The 12,666-nt window shown below is 55.1% G+C and overlaps 1 protein-coding gene across 1 annotated transcript; it reads left to right on the top strand.

Annotated features, from left to right (window-relative positions):
* Nucleotides 1–2,782: 2,782 nt before the first annotated feature.
* DDX56 (DEAD-box helicase 56) lies at nt 2,783–11,915 on the top strand. The gene is made up of 14 exons (XM_082662265.1): nt 2,783–2,859; nt 2,949–3,110; nt 3,683–3,843; nt 3,989–4,159; nt 4,272–4,362; nt 4,948–5,192; nt 5,457–5,576; nt 6,070–6,183; nt 6,281–6,375; nt 7,506–7,579; nt 7,719–7,808; nt 8,507–8,612; nt 11,172–11,245; nt 11,655–11,915. Exons 1-14 carry the CDS (start codon nt 2,800–2,802, stop codon nt 11,730–11,732), a joined length of 1,641 nt encoding a protein of 546 aa, XP_082518391.1. The 5' UTR covers nt 2,783–2,799; the 3' UTR covers nt 11,733–11,915.
* The last annotated feature ends 751 nt before the right edge of the window (nt 11,916–12,666 follow it).

The raw sequence follows: 12,666 nt of genomic DNA, 5'->3' as shown, positions 1-12,666 counted from the left end.
TTCTGCCCTTCTTGTTTTTCTCTTTATGTTTTATACTATTCCACGTGTGTGCCTACTTTCACTTATAAAAGTATATGCAATTTAGGGCTTCCCTGGTGGCGCAGTGGTTGGGAGTCCGCCTGCTGATGCAGGGGACGTGGGTTCGTGCCCCGGTCTGGGAGGATCCCACGTGCCGCGGAGCGGCAGGGCATGGCCGCTGGGCCTGCGCGTCCGGAGCCTGTGCTCCGGGACGGGAGAGGCCGCGGCGGTGAGAGGCCCGCGTACCGCAAAAAAAAAAAAAAAAAAAAGTATATGCAATTTAGTTGTATAGGCTTTGTCATTTAATATTTTTGTAGATATTTTAAAAATTCTAATTCTGGATGGCCACGTTAACGGTCCAGTGAGGTGAAATGCCATAAATGACTCTTCCAAAATTCTTTGGATATTTAAAATAGTTCTTAATTGTCTTCATAGAATTAACACAGGGAAAATCAGGTAGCCTTGGAACTAGTCAGCGTGTGGACCTCTGGCCTGAGCCTCTTGGGGACCATGGGATGTGTCAGGAAGGGAACACATTTCTGCTCTGTGGCTGTTACTAGGAATCTAGCCAGCTAATCAGACACTGGAGCCTGGACTGTGGGAATACAGGAAACTACACAGAAGAGCTAGGGTGGCCTTCAACAGTCTGTCCAGCTGTGCATCTTAATTATGCTGATACATCAGTGTGTCCTCAGTTTCTCCTCCTGTGAATTTTTTGATAGGAAGGGGAGTGGAGTGAGGACAAAGGTGGGAGTATAGCACACCTTTACACTGATGGGCACTTGGAATCTCGATTGCCAGAGGACAGGCTAATAGGTGGTGGCTATGGGGGAAAGAAGGATTTCCATACTGGTGTGTGGTATTCAGACACATTATGGCCTAGGAAGATGTTTCTGAAAGTTCGGCTACATCCAAGGAATTCTGGTGATTTCCCCCCCCCCCACCCACCCAGTACTACCTTGATTCCATTCTGAAAGTCTTGCTTTCTTAGGTTATATAACACCCTTATCAAACAGCCTTCTACCTCCTTACCACAAAAAGGGGGTGGGGCGTAGGAGCCATTCTACTCATCCCATCATCCCTGGCCCAGTCCCCAGCTCTCACTCGGACTGGTAGTTCCCATCTCCATCTTTTGGTCCCAGCCCCACTTTACCTGTGGTGCATGAATTGCTCTCAGTTCTCACCCTAACAACAGCCAGAGCCTAACCTCTGGCTCTCATGCTGGGCCCACGTCAGAGCAGATTTATAGGGTCATGTGAGAAACTCGTCAATATAGATTCCTGGGCAACACTCAGGTCCAGCTGTTTAAGTAGGTTTATGTTTGGGGTGGTGTGGTAGGCAGAATAATAGCCTCCCAAAGATGTCCAGTTAGATGTACTAATTCCTGAAACCTGTGACTATGTTACCAAACATGGCAAAGAGGAATTAAGGTTGCTATCATCTGCCTCTAAAATACGGCGATTATCCTGGATTATTGGGGTGGGCCCAATATCATAACAAAGTTTCTTTAAAAATGGAAGAGGGAGGCAAAAGAAAGTTGCAGTGATGTGAGGTGAGGATCCAACCCTCCATTAACAGCTTTGAAGATAAAGGAAGGGGGCCACAAGCCAAGGTGGGAGAGGCAAAAAAGGGATGATTCCTCTCGAGCCTCCAGAAGGGAATGCAGCCCTGCCAACATTGTAATTTCAGCCTAGTGAGGCCTCCTCAGACTGCTGACCTACAGAACCATAAGATAATAAGTTTGTGTTAAGCCACTAAGTTTATGGTAATTTGTTACAGCAGCAATAGGAAACTAATACAGGTGGGGACTAAGAAAACTTTTTGTTTTTGGCCGCGCTGCACCACTTGTGGGATCTCAGTTCCCCCAAACAGGAATTGAACCTGGGCCACCGCGTGAAAACCCGGAATCCTAACCACTAGGCCACCAGGGAACTCCCAAGAATTCTTATTTTTAACCAAGCTGTGCAGGCAACATGGGCTGCTAGGTTTGGGAACCCCAGAGCAACCTACCTTTTTGTTTCTTATGCCACTCATTCTTCCAACCTTCATCCTTGTACAATCCAATTGCTATGGCCTGTCCTTTGGATTGCCTGTGGCCCTGAACCTTAGCCCAGCCTCGGTGACCTCTGTTATATGCTGGTACACCCAGCGTCGCTTTCTACTCTCAAAGCCATTGCCCCGTTACAGATTCCCACGGTTCCCACCACTGCTACAGGCAAACAGCCCTGGAACACATATGCTGGTGCACTTTTCCTGAGTACAGCAGGTGGCAGAGCAATTAGTGCTTACAGATAAACCTGACAGAGATCTCCCAGATGCATAATGGTAGGAAAGGGCGCAGGACTCACCAGTGTTTCCCGAACGTGGTAAGCTACCACCCGCAGCATGCCTGTTCTTAGGTAGTACACAGACGAACACTCTAAACATTTATGTATTTGTCAATATAACTAATGCTGGCATTACTGCTAGGGCGAGCCTGCCCCTGCAGCTGGTAACCTTAACCTAGCACGCCACTTGGAGGTCGTGTCAGGGAACCGGCGAGGACCCGAGGGGAGGGTCCCCGCCCGGGAGGGTCCCTGCCCCTCGCCGCCCCTCGCCGCCCCTCCCCGAGACCCCCGGCCGCACAAGTCACCGCAGCCGCAGCACTCCGCGTAACACCGGAAGCCCACTTCCGGGACGTGCTGACTCCTTTGAAGCTGATTGGTTGCTGCTCTGACAAGCCCACGCGTCATCGCGTGCTCTTCCTGTCGCGCGTGCGCGCTGTCACTACAGAGCAGCAGCATGGAGGATCCCGAAACGCTGGGCTTTGAACACATGGGCCTGGACCACCGGCTCTTACAGGTACCGGGGAGGGCTGAGGAGCCGGGCTGACGTGGAGAGGGGCGGCGGCAGGGCAGCGCGCCGCCTGAGCCGTCCCTTGTCTCCTCTAGGCCGTCACCGACCTGGGCTGGTCGCGACCCACGCTGATCCAGGAAAAGGCCATCCCACTGGCCCTGGAGGGGAAGGACCTCCTGGCTCGGGCCCGCACGGGTTCAGGGAAGACCGCCGCTTATGCCATTCCGATGCTGCAGCATCTGCTCCACAAGAAGGCGGTGAGTCGGGGGAGGGGCCGGGAAAGGGAGCAGCAGGCGTCTGAGTTGCGTTGTGCCCTCTTGGAAAGCTGTGCCCGCCCCCCGCACGCACCCAAGTCTTTCCCAAGAACCGGGTTTTCTTTTGACCTCTTACCCGTGAAGCGTGGTCTGAGAGAACCTGGTGGTTTTGGGGTAAAACGCTCTGGCCTGGGATTCAGGTTACTTGGGTTCTAAGTCCGGGCCCTGCGACCACCGTTCTTTGTGTAATCTTGAGTAAATCGCTTTCTCTTGTTTATACTGTAAAAAGTAGGCACATTTTCTCCTCCAGAAAAGCCAATGTCGTAATTAGTACATTTTAAGTAACTTTGTAACCATGAAGTAAGTTATCCTATTTGAGGTCAGTGCCTGGGAAAAGTCTTCTATCTACATTCAGAGGTGGGTAAAGTAAGTGAAGGGATGACCAGACCACAACTGGATTGTTGTGAGGAAGCCACAGCAGTTGGGTCAGATTGTCTGGAAGAGGTAGAGAGAAGCATGCGGTGGCTGTGATGACATGAACCGACCGGCTGAAGTCTTTAATTCGTCTCTTGCAGACAGGCCCCGCGGTAGAGCAGGCTGTGAGAGCCCTTGTCCTTGTGCCGACCAAGGAACTGGCACGGCAGGCCCAGTCCATGATTCAACAGCTGGCTGCCTACTGTGCTCGAGACATCCGGGTGGCCAATGTCTCAGCCGCTGAAGACTCAGCCTCTCAGAGGTGGGTGAAAGCAACAGGGCTGTAGGGGAATGAGTTTGCACTGGGATGTGGGTTTGGGTTTGTGTGCAGCAAGAAAGAGGGCTAATCCAGGGTGAGATCCCAGCTGCTACCCTCTCCCCAATACTGAGGTGTTGCCCACCTGCAGAGCTGTACTGATGGAGAAGCCCGATGTAGTGGTGGGGACCCCATCCCGCATATTAAACCACTTGCAACAAGACAACTTGAAACTGCAAGACTCCCTGGAGCTGCTGGTGGTCGATGAGGCTGATCTTCTTTTCTCCTTTGGCTTTGAGGAGGAACTCAAGAGTCTTCTCTGGTAAGGAAAAGGGGTTGTGAATAGACACTAGGACCTAGAGTGAGGGGGCAGTTCATCTGCCACAGTTAGAGGCTTTGGAGCTGGCGTCTGATGGGGCTCTGTTTCATTTTAGTCACTTGCCCCGGATTTACCAGGCTTTTCTGATGTCGGCTACTTTTAATGAGGACGTACAAGCACTCAAGGAGCTGGTACTGCATAACCCGGTAAGGGCCCTTTGGAAGCATCTAGAGGCGTTGACATGAAACTCAAAATGACTTGCTTCTCCCTTCTCAAAGGAACCCTTTGTTATTTGGGGTGGGAAATTATTGGTTTAGCATTCCTGGTTCTGATGTGCTAGAAGCCGGTAGTTGTAACCATCCCCCTGCCCCCCAACCTAAAATCACTATGTAGCTCCAGATGTCCGCTAGGAGCTTCAAACCATGCTTTGCCTAAAGCCTGAGAAGGGACCCCCAAGGGGCACAAAGGCTACTTTGAGCAGCAGGGCTAAAGTTCTCACCTTATGTGAACTTTACTCTTCAGGAAGGTTGCTGCTATAGGGGCTCTCTCCTCACTACAGTCATTTATAACATGTTTCTCTTTGTTCTGTGCCCCAAATGTTTGTAGTTTTGTAGTTTGATGTTCTCTGTACACTACAACGGTTAGCATGCTTTGAATTCTTACATTACACAGTTGGAGGGGACCCATGGTGCCCTGCACTAACACGTTTGTGCTGTGGTTGGTGAGCCAGTGGCTTGCAGTAGCATTTCTGTCTTCTTTTCTTTCCTGACCACAGGCCTGTCCTCCCCTAGGTTACTCTCAAGTTACAGGAGTCCCAGCTGCCAGGGCCAGACCAGTTACAGCAGTTTCAGGTGGTCTGTGAGACTGAGGAAGACAAATTTCTGTTGCTGTATGCCCTGCTCAAACTGTCATTGATTCGGGGAAAGTCTCTGCTCTTCGTTAACACAATGGAGCGGAGTTACCGGCTGCGCCTGTTCCTGGAGCAGTTCAGCATCCCCGCCTGTGTGCTCAATGGAGAGCTCCCGCTGCGCTCCAGGTGTGCCATCTCCCATGTTTTGGTTGAAGATCGTGCCCAGGCTCTGGGCTTGACTGATCCTCGCTGACTTTATCTGTCACAACTCTGCGGTACCTACTGTAATTCCATCTTCATTTGAGGAGGTTGAGGCACAAAGATTAAGTCGGGGAAGAGTTGAAGAAGAGGGAAGAGTCAGGAAGGGTGACCGTTATGACCAAGCAGGGGGCAGGAGAGGGACCTCCAGCCTGCTCTTGGGGCTCACTTCCGTCTGCTCTCGGGCCACAGGTGCCACATCATCTCACAGTTCAACCAAGGCTTCTATGACTGCGTCATAGCAACAGATGCTGAAGTTTTGGGGCCTCCAGTCAAGGGCAAGCATCGGGGCAAAGGACCCAAGCGGAACAGGTGAGTCCATGCTTCTCTTCTCCCAGCCCTCCCCAGGGAGACCCGCTTTTCAGCCTTTGGGGGCAGGGAGTGAAGGGCCAACACACGTGCTGCATGGGCAGCATGAAGGGCCAGACTGCCTGGTTTGTTGGCACGTCATCATCCTGTGAGGGGAGGTGGCCCAGCCTCCAGTGGCTGTGACTTTTGGGAAGGATCTTTCTTAGGGGGAAAGAGGAGTCCCCAGTCTCTGTCTGCCTAACGGGTTGGCTGGCTGGGAATTGTTATCGGATTGACGGTGGGCAGTGTTGCCCCAGAGCTGAGGTCAGAGCCCGGTTTGGCTGCCCCCACTACCCTAGTTCCTGTTCCAGTTCAGATGCTTAAGAGTCTTACACGTGTCAGGGTCCTGTAGTTCCATACAAGGCTTTGTGTAGAGATTTTGCGGATTAAATAAGCTTGAGAACGTGGCCTTGGAGGAGAGGAGGGGTCTGTCTGAGGTCGGGGCGTTTTCCTGCAGGGCCGCTGATCCGGAGGCTGGTGTGGCCCGCGGCATAGACTTCCACCACGTGTGTGCTGTGCTCAACTTTGATCTCCCCCCCACCCCCGAGGCCTACATACATCGGGCCGGCAGGTAGGAGAACTGGAGTGTGGCGGGCTGGGCACCTGGACGGAGGGCACACTGCAGGACACATAGCCAAAGACACGGGCTGGGCCGTCTCTCCTTGCAGGACGGCACGTGCCAACAACCCAGGCATCGTCTTGACCTTCGTGCTGCCCACGGAGCAGTCCCATCTGGGCAAGATCGAGGAGCTTCTCAGCGGAGGTAAGAGCCCAGCTCTCACTGGTCTGCGCCAGGGCCAGGCTTCTGCCATGACACCGTAGACCCGGTGGTGGTGATGGCAGCAGGGACACCGGCACAAGCAGCAGCCGCCCGCACACTTGGCCATGCTGTGCACCATGTCGCTCCACCTGTCCTTGCCTTTCCCTGGGTGGCAGGCACTGCCCCCCTTCACAGTCAAGCCAGCTGAGGTCCAGAGCCGTCGTGTAATTGGCTAAAGTCATGTTTATTCTCTGCCTCATGGGGCAGAAGGGCCAAGGGAAGAGGTTTGGGAGACAGGGTGGGACTGGTGGCATCTCAGAGGAGACCCTGGGAGAGGGGGCTGCTGGGGGGTTTCTGCACTGGCACCTTCGGGAGGTCAGGCTGTAGCGGGGCAGCCAGGCGGCGTTCCAGGCTGCAGGAAGGGCACGCTAGCCGGGGCTGGGCAGGGCTGCTCCACCATCCAGCAGGTTATGGGTGGAGGGTCCAGCCTGGGCTTCCTGTGGGGCCTCACTGCTGCTTGCCACATGGGCCGAGAAAGGACATGCTCACCACCTGGCATTGAGCCCTGGGCTTGTGTAGAAGGTGGCCTGGGGCATTGCGTGACGGCGGATCGAGGGACGACTCTGGGCCTTGCTTCTCTGTGCCCTGGTTTCCTTACCTGAAATGGGTGAAGCCCCTGCTGCACCGCCAAACCCCGCCCCCCCGCCCCATCTTCTTTTGTAAACATCGAGTGACCCAGGACGCTACTATGACAGACCGGTGTCTGACGGAAAGGGCTGGTGCTCCTTAGTGCTCCGCGGCTGTCATCACGGGTACCTCGTGGCTGGAGTGGCCTGGAAGGAGGAGAGTGGGCGGGTGGGCAGGTCCTGAGGCTGAGAGATGTGACAGGAACCCAGGACGTGGGGACAACAAGCCGCCCTGGCCACAGCAGAGTGGATCGCCTGTTGTGAACTGTCCGTGAGACCCAGGTGTTTTTGCGCACGTGTGCGCTGCGGGGAAGGAGTGGGCTGGCTCCCCGGCTGCCTCGCCCCAGCGTGAGGGGTGCCTCACCCCTACCTCTAAGCAGTAGGCCCCCACTAGACCCCAGCCTGAGCATTTAGCCCAGGGGAGCCTCACTGCCGTCTCCTCCACAGGGAGCGGAGCCCCCGTCCTGCTTCCCTACCAGTTCCGCATGGAGGAGATCGAGGGCTTCCGCTACCGCTGCAGGGTGAGCGGGGCCCCCTGGGGTCGGGAGTGCTCGGAGCTTCTCTAGGACCCAGCGTCAGGCCCTTGCTGCTGAGCACCCCGGCACGGCAGGAGGGCTGGCTCACAGCCCCGCCGTCTTGACCTTCGGCGTCTGCCCCCAGGACGCCATGCGCTCAGTGACTAAACAAGCCATCCGCGAGGCGAGGCTGAAGGAGATCAAGGAGGAGCTTCTGCACTCGGAGAAGCTCAAGGTGAGGGGCCGTGGGGAGGGAGGGGCGAGGCTTCAGGACATCGCCCTTCCAGGAGGCTGGCCCTGCTATGAGCGTGAGAGGCAGTGAACTGGACAGCTAGCTGTGCCTTCAGCAGGTCGGTGGGTAGGAAACAGGCCAAGAGCGGGTGAAGGACGCCAGCTGTCCTGTTAGGAGGTGAATCAGCCTGGCCTCTGTGGTGGACAGTGGCCGTGTCCATCAGAATCACAGCTCCTGGAGTTTATTTTCTTGACATGCACAGTCGCACGTGTGCCCGTGTTCGTCATGATTCCCCAGGTGGAAACACCTGGGAGTCCTCCACAGAGATGCAGGAAGCCAAGTCGGGTGCATCCACGCGGTGCGTGTTACACAGAAAAGGAAGAGGCGGCTGTTTGTGTGTCAGTGCAGGACGGCCTGTGGGGTGATGATCAGTGAGGAGGGTGCGGCAGGCTCCTGACCTCTCCACAGAAAGGGGAGTGGGAACGGGGACACATGCCTTCCCATGTGTGCAGAGCACTTGAGGGGAGGTGAGAAACCAGGTCTGGAGCTGGCTCTGGAGGGGGACCAGGTGACCACAGATGAAGGCGGTGTGAGACCTTAGCCCTTGAAATTCTGGAAGACCGATTACCAGTTCAGAAACTCCCCTGTGAAATTGCAGAAGGAGGACTGACCCCGCAGTGCCCACTTCTCTCCCCTGCCAGACGTACTTTGAAGACAACCCCAGGGATCTCCAGCTGCTGCGGCACGACCTACCCTTGCACCCCGCTGTGGTGAAGCCCCACCTGGGCCACGTCCCTGACTACCTGGGTGAGCAGGGCTGGGGGACGCGGTGGGCGTTTGTCCCTCAGCTGCCGTGCACTGGGCTGACACAGGACCATGGGGACTGGGCAGCAAGCATGCATACAGACACAAACGCACCTCTGTTCACTCGCTTGAACTGAGCTGCACAGCCTCCTGGGTAGGCATTGCTGTCTCTGTTGGGGAGACAGGAAACCGGGCATTCAAGGCCAGGGGTTTTCGCCCCAGAGCCTGGCCCAGTGAAAGTGTGAGCCAGTACCTGGCCAAGCAGCCGCCTGGGTGTGGAAGGGAGTGACCAGGTGCGGGGGTGGGGGTGGGGTGTCGCAGGTAAGAGGCAGTGCTGCTGGTGCTGGAGAAGACTCGGGATTAGTGACCGGGCCAAGCCGGGGCGTGGGAGGTGGCTGGAGTCCCTAGAACAGTTGGCAGAGGGGACAGAGAACAGACCTTGTGGGGACAAGGGATGTCCGGGTTGCAGCTGTGAGGACAAGAATGGACCCTGAGATGGTTTCTGTGATGTAGAGGAGGCCAAAGCCCAGCTGAGGTGTTCAGGAGCCTGGCTCCGTTTACACCTGGGTAACGATGTCCTTTGTGTCTTTGGTAATGAGTATGTGTGACTTTTATGCTGAAGATGCTTAAAGTGGGTTAAGGAAGAGGAGTGGTGAGTGCAGACCCCCTTCCCCAGCACCCCGCTGGATTGGCATAAACTGGCAGGTGTGGCAGGAGAGGCCCCAGCGAGTGGAAGGGAAGGATCCAGGAGATACGGGAAAATACCAACTTCCCCCAGGACAGTGAGCTATAGGGGACACCAGCCGGGGTCCTGGTCTGCGGAGTGAGAAAGGAGGGGGGAGAGGGGGTGGGAGTGCTCTTGGGAGTGGCAGCTTGAGGTGGGATCTCAGTTCCCTGAGCGGGAGTCGAACTCGGACCGTGATGGTGAGAGGGGCGTATCCTAGCCCCTAGACCACCAGAGACTAGTAGTGCCTAGGAGCAGGGCCCTGGCTTTTGTCTGCTTTGAAGAAAGAGTTCAGCAATTCTTTAAAATTCAGCAAAAAGTAGTGAGGTAAGTAAAGTTTTATTAGGAGGGAAGATGGGTGCAGAGAAACATGGGTGGGCTCGAGAGAGAGAGCACGAGCCAGCCGGGAGCTTTTGGGGTGCTTCAAGTCACTTCTGTGGAGGCAGCTTTCCAGTTTCATCTGGCCAGTCATCTTGCTTTATCTGGCTCCAGGTCCATACCTGGTTGGACTCAAGGCCCTGCCGGATGTGCGCATGCATCTTTTAGCCAAGATGGATTCCAGCACGAGGGTGTTGGGGAGGTTAGCAGACCATATTATGGTCTAGCGCCCCATCCCCTGAGGAACTGTTTGCTCATGCATAGTTTGGGAGGTCTCCTTGACCCCAAGAATGGGAAATATGTGGTTTCCTTATCTTTTACCTAAGCAGCGCTTAACCCCTCTCTGTTCCTGCCATTCCCGTTACCTTGAGGTGTCCACAGGAGACAAAGTCCAGCTGCTTATCCTGTTCCTATTATTATCATCTTTGTTTTCAAAGTGTAAACAGGAGGCTAGTTGTAAATGGCTAACCTGGGGCTCATTTATCTCCTGCCTCAGGAGGGAACTCCATCCTCTCTGTCACAAAGGAGCAAAGTCATTGCCAGAAGCGTGTGACCTAAAGGGGTCAAGGTGACGTGGGAGGGTGTGGCGGTGTGATGCCCAGAGGCCTGTCAGGACCTGTGTGGCCTGGCCGGATGGGACCCTGTGCTGTTGGGCAGTTGGGAGTGACAGCAGAGCCCAGGGATCATGTAGCAGGTCACGAGCAGTGATGGTGGCACCTGACAGGTGAGGAAGGATATGGGAGGAGGGGCCACATAGGAAGAAATTACATGTAGGGTTTTTTTGTTTCAGCAGCATTTTCTTTCCTTTTTTTTTTTTTTTTTTAAATACTTATTTGGCTGCACCGGGTCTTAGTTGTGGCACGCAGGATCTTCGTTGTGGCATGCGTGATCTTTAGTTGCAGCATGTGGGCTCTTAGTTGCGGCATACAGAACTAGGTCCCTGACCAGGGATCTAACCCGGGCCCCCCTTGCATTCGAAGAGCGTAGTCTTAACCACTGAACCACCAGGGAAGTCCCAGCATTTTCTTTTCTCTGTTACACATTTACTGTGACAAATCTAAATACTGTAAAGAAGTGTTTTAGACGGTGAAAGTCCCCAGAATCCCACCCCTGGGGATAGCTGTTCTTCTGGCCCTGTGCATGTGTGATAATAGATAGTCGTGTGTTCTTAGGCATTTTAAGTGTGTACTGGAGTGCCAGGCACTGGCTCAGAGCGGGAGAGAGCACCCTGGGAGCCAGCTGGAGGGTGGAGCCAGCTGGAGGGTGGAGCCAGCTGGAGGGTGGAGCCAGCTGGAGGGTGGAGCCAGCTGGAGGGTGGAGCCAGCTGGAGGGTGGAGCCAGCTGGAGGGTGGAGCCAGCTGGAGGGTGGAGCTGGCGGGCTCTCAGACGCTGGCTGAGGAGAGGGGCTGGAGCTGGCGCACGGGGTGGGCAGTGGCCGCTGAGCCAGATATCTCTTCCAGTTCCTCCTGCTCTTCGCGGCCTCCTCCACCCTCACAAGAAGCGGAAGAAGCCCCCTTCCTCTAAGAAGGCCAAGGTATGTCCCCTGGGGCCTCGGTGACAGCTGCAGGGCTCCCCTCTCACCTTGCTCCCTTGTCGCCAGGATGTGCTTGCCCCTTGCCCTCAGGAGAGAGAAGTCCCGAGGACTGGCCCCAAACTCCAGGCCCCTGATCAAGGTTGTGGGTACTGGGGCTCTGCCTTGGCCACCCACGGGGCAGCTTCAGGAGCAAAGGGGGACCTGCTGTTCTGTCCCCACTGCCCTCCTCATTCTTCAAGCTACAGGAAGTAGAAGGTGGGCCCCTGCGGTGTCCACAGCAGCTCCTGTCCTTGGCTCATGGCCTGTATGGCTTGTCAAGTGGCAACGGCACCCCCTTTTCTGAGTCTGTCTCCTTTTGCTCACACGGACGTCCACTCGCCACAGCTAATCCACAGTTTTGCCCCCACAGAAGGCGAAAACCCAGAACCCACTGCGCAGCTTCAGGCACAGAGAAGAGAAGCGCGGACCCACAGCAGCGCCCTCCTAAGCTTGTCCAGGGCCTCTCCCGGGGCTGAGCACAGGGTGTGGAGCAGGCTTCCCAGCCTGGAGGGAGCTTGATTCCCGCACTGAATGGACTGGATTCGGGGCAGGCAGCACTGTGGCCCTCTAGACTTATGGCCAGGGTGGTGCTTTGCCTTTAACAACAGAATAAAAATCCTAGCTGCCCTGGTTTGTGCCTCCTGCCTGTAGGAAGGGGCCATCCCTGGAAACCTTGGGAATCAGAAACCACTTCCGGTAAGCAGTGCCTGGCTCTCTGCCTGCTGTGTACAGTGCCTCCTTGGCCAGAAGAGGTAAGCCATGCAGTGCTGCAACCTGGTGCCTTCGGGCCCAGGAGACACCTGCCCTCCTCTGGGTCTCTGGCCTAACCGCCAGCAGCTCCAGCCTTCCTGTCTAGGATTAGGCTGACAGCCTCCCTTCCCTGAAGCTTGGAAACGACTTCTCGCCTGCAGGGAAGATGGTCTTTCTCCAGATATGGACACGTTGTAAATTCAGCCTTCCACTCTCTCAGGCAGCCAGGGACAGCTGTCTCTCCTCCCCAAACTGCTCTCTGCTCTGCTCCGTTCAGCACACCTGGGTGCGGTTTTCTTTTTGTTTGTTTGTTTGTTTCAGTTCAAACTCATTTTCCTTTTATTCAAGTCCAAGTTATCGATATATTACATGGTTTGGTACTCAAAAAGGAAAACTCGTTCAGGTAAGGTAGTATGTTATCTTCAGTACTTCCAGGTGGTTGTTTACAGTCAAGTAGCAGTATCAGTAAATCCTTGGGAAGCCCATCCATGGGGTTTACACTTTGTCAAGGCGCAGTTCCTCTGGAGTGGAGATTCCCAGTTCATTTAAAGTTCGTTTAGGTTCCTGGATGACGTTAGGGTAGATTTCCTTATGAGGTCGTGCTTTGACCTTAACCTCTAGGATGTGAACTG

The sequence above is a fragment of the Grampus griseus genome (assembly GCF_964374135.1).
Source record: "Grampus griseus genome assembly, chromosome: 9".
Classification (NCBI taxonomy): Eukaryota; Metazoa; Chordata; class Mammalia; order Artiodactyla; family Delphinidae; genus Grampus; species Grampus griseus.
This window is presented reverse-complemented; position numbering and strand designations above follow the sequence as displayed.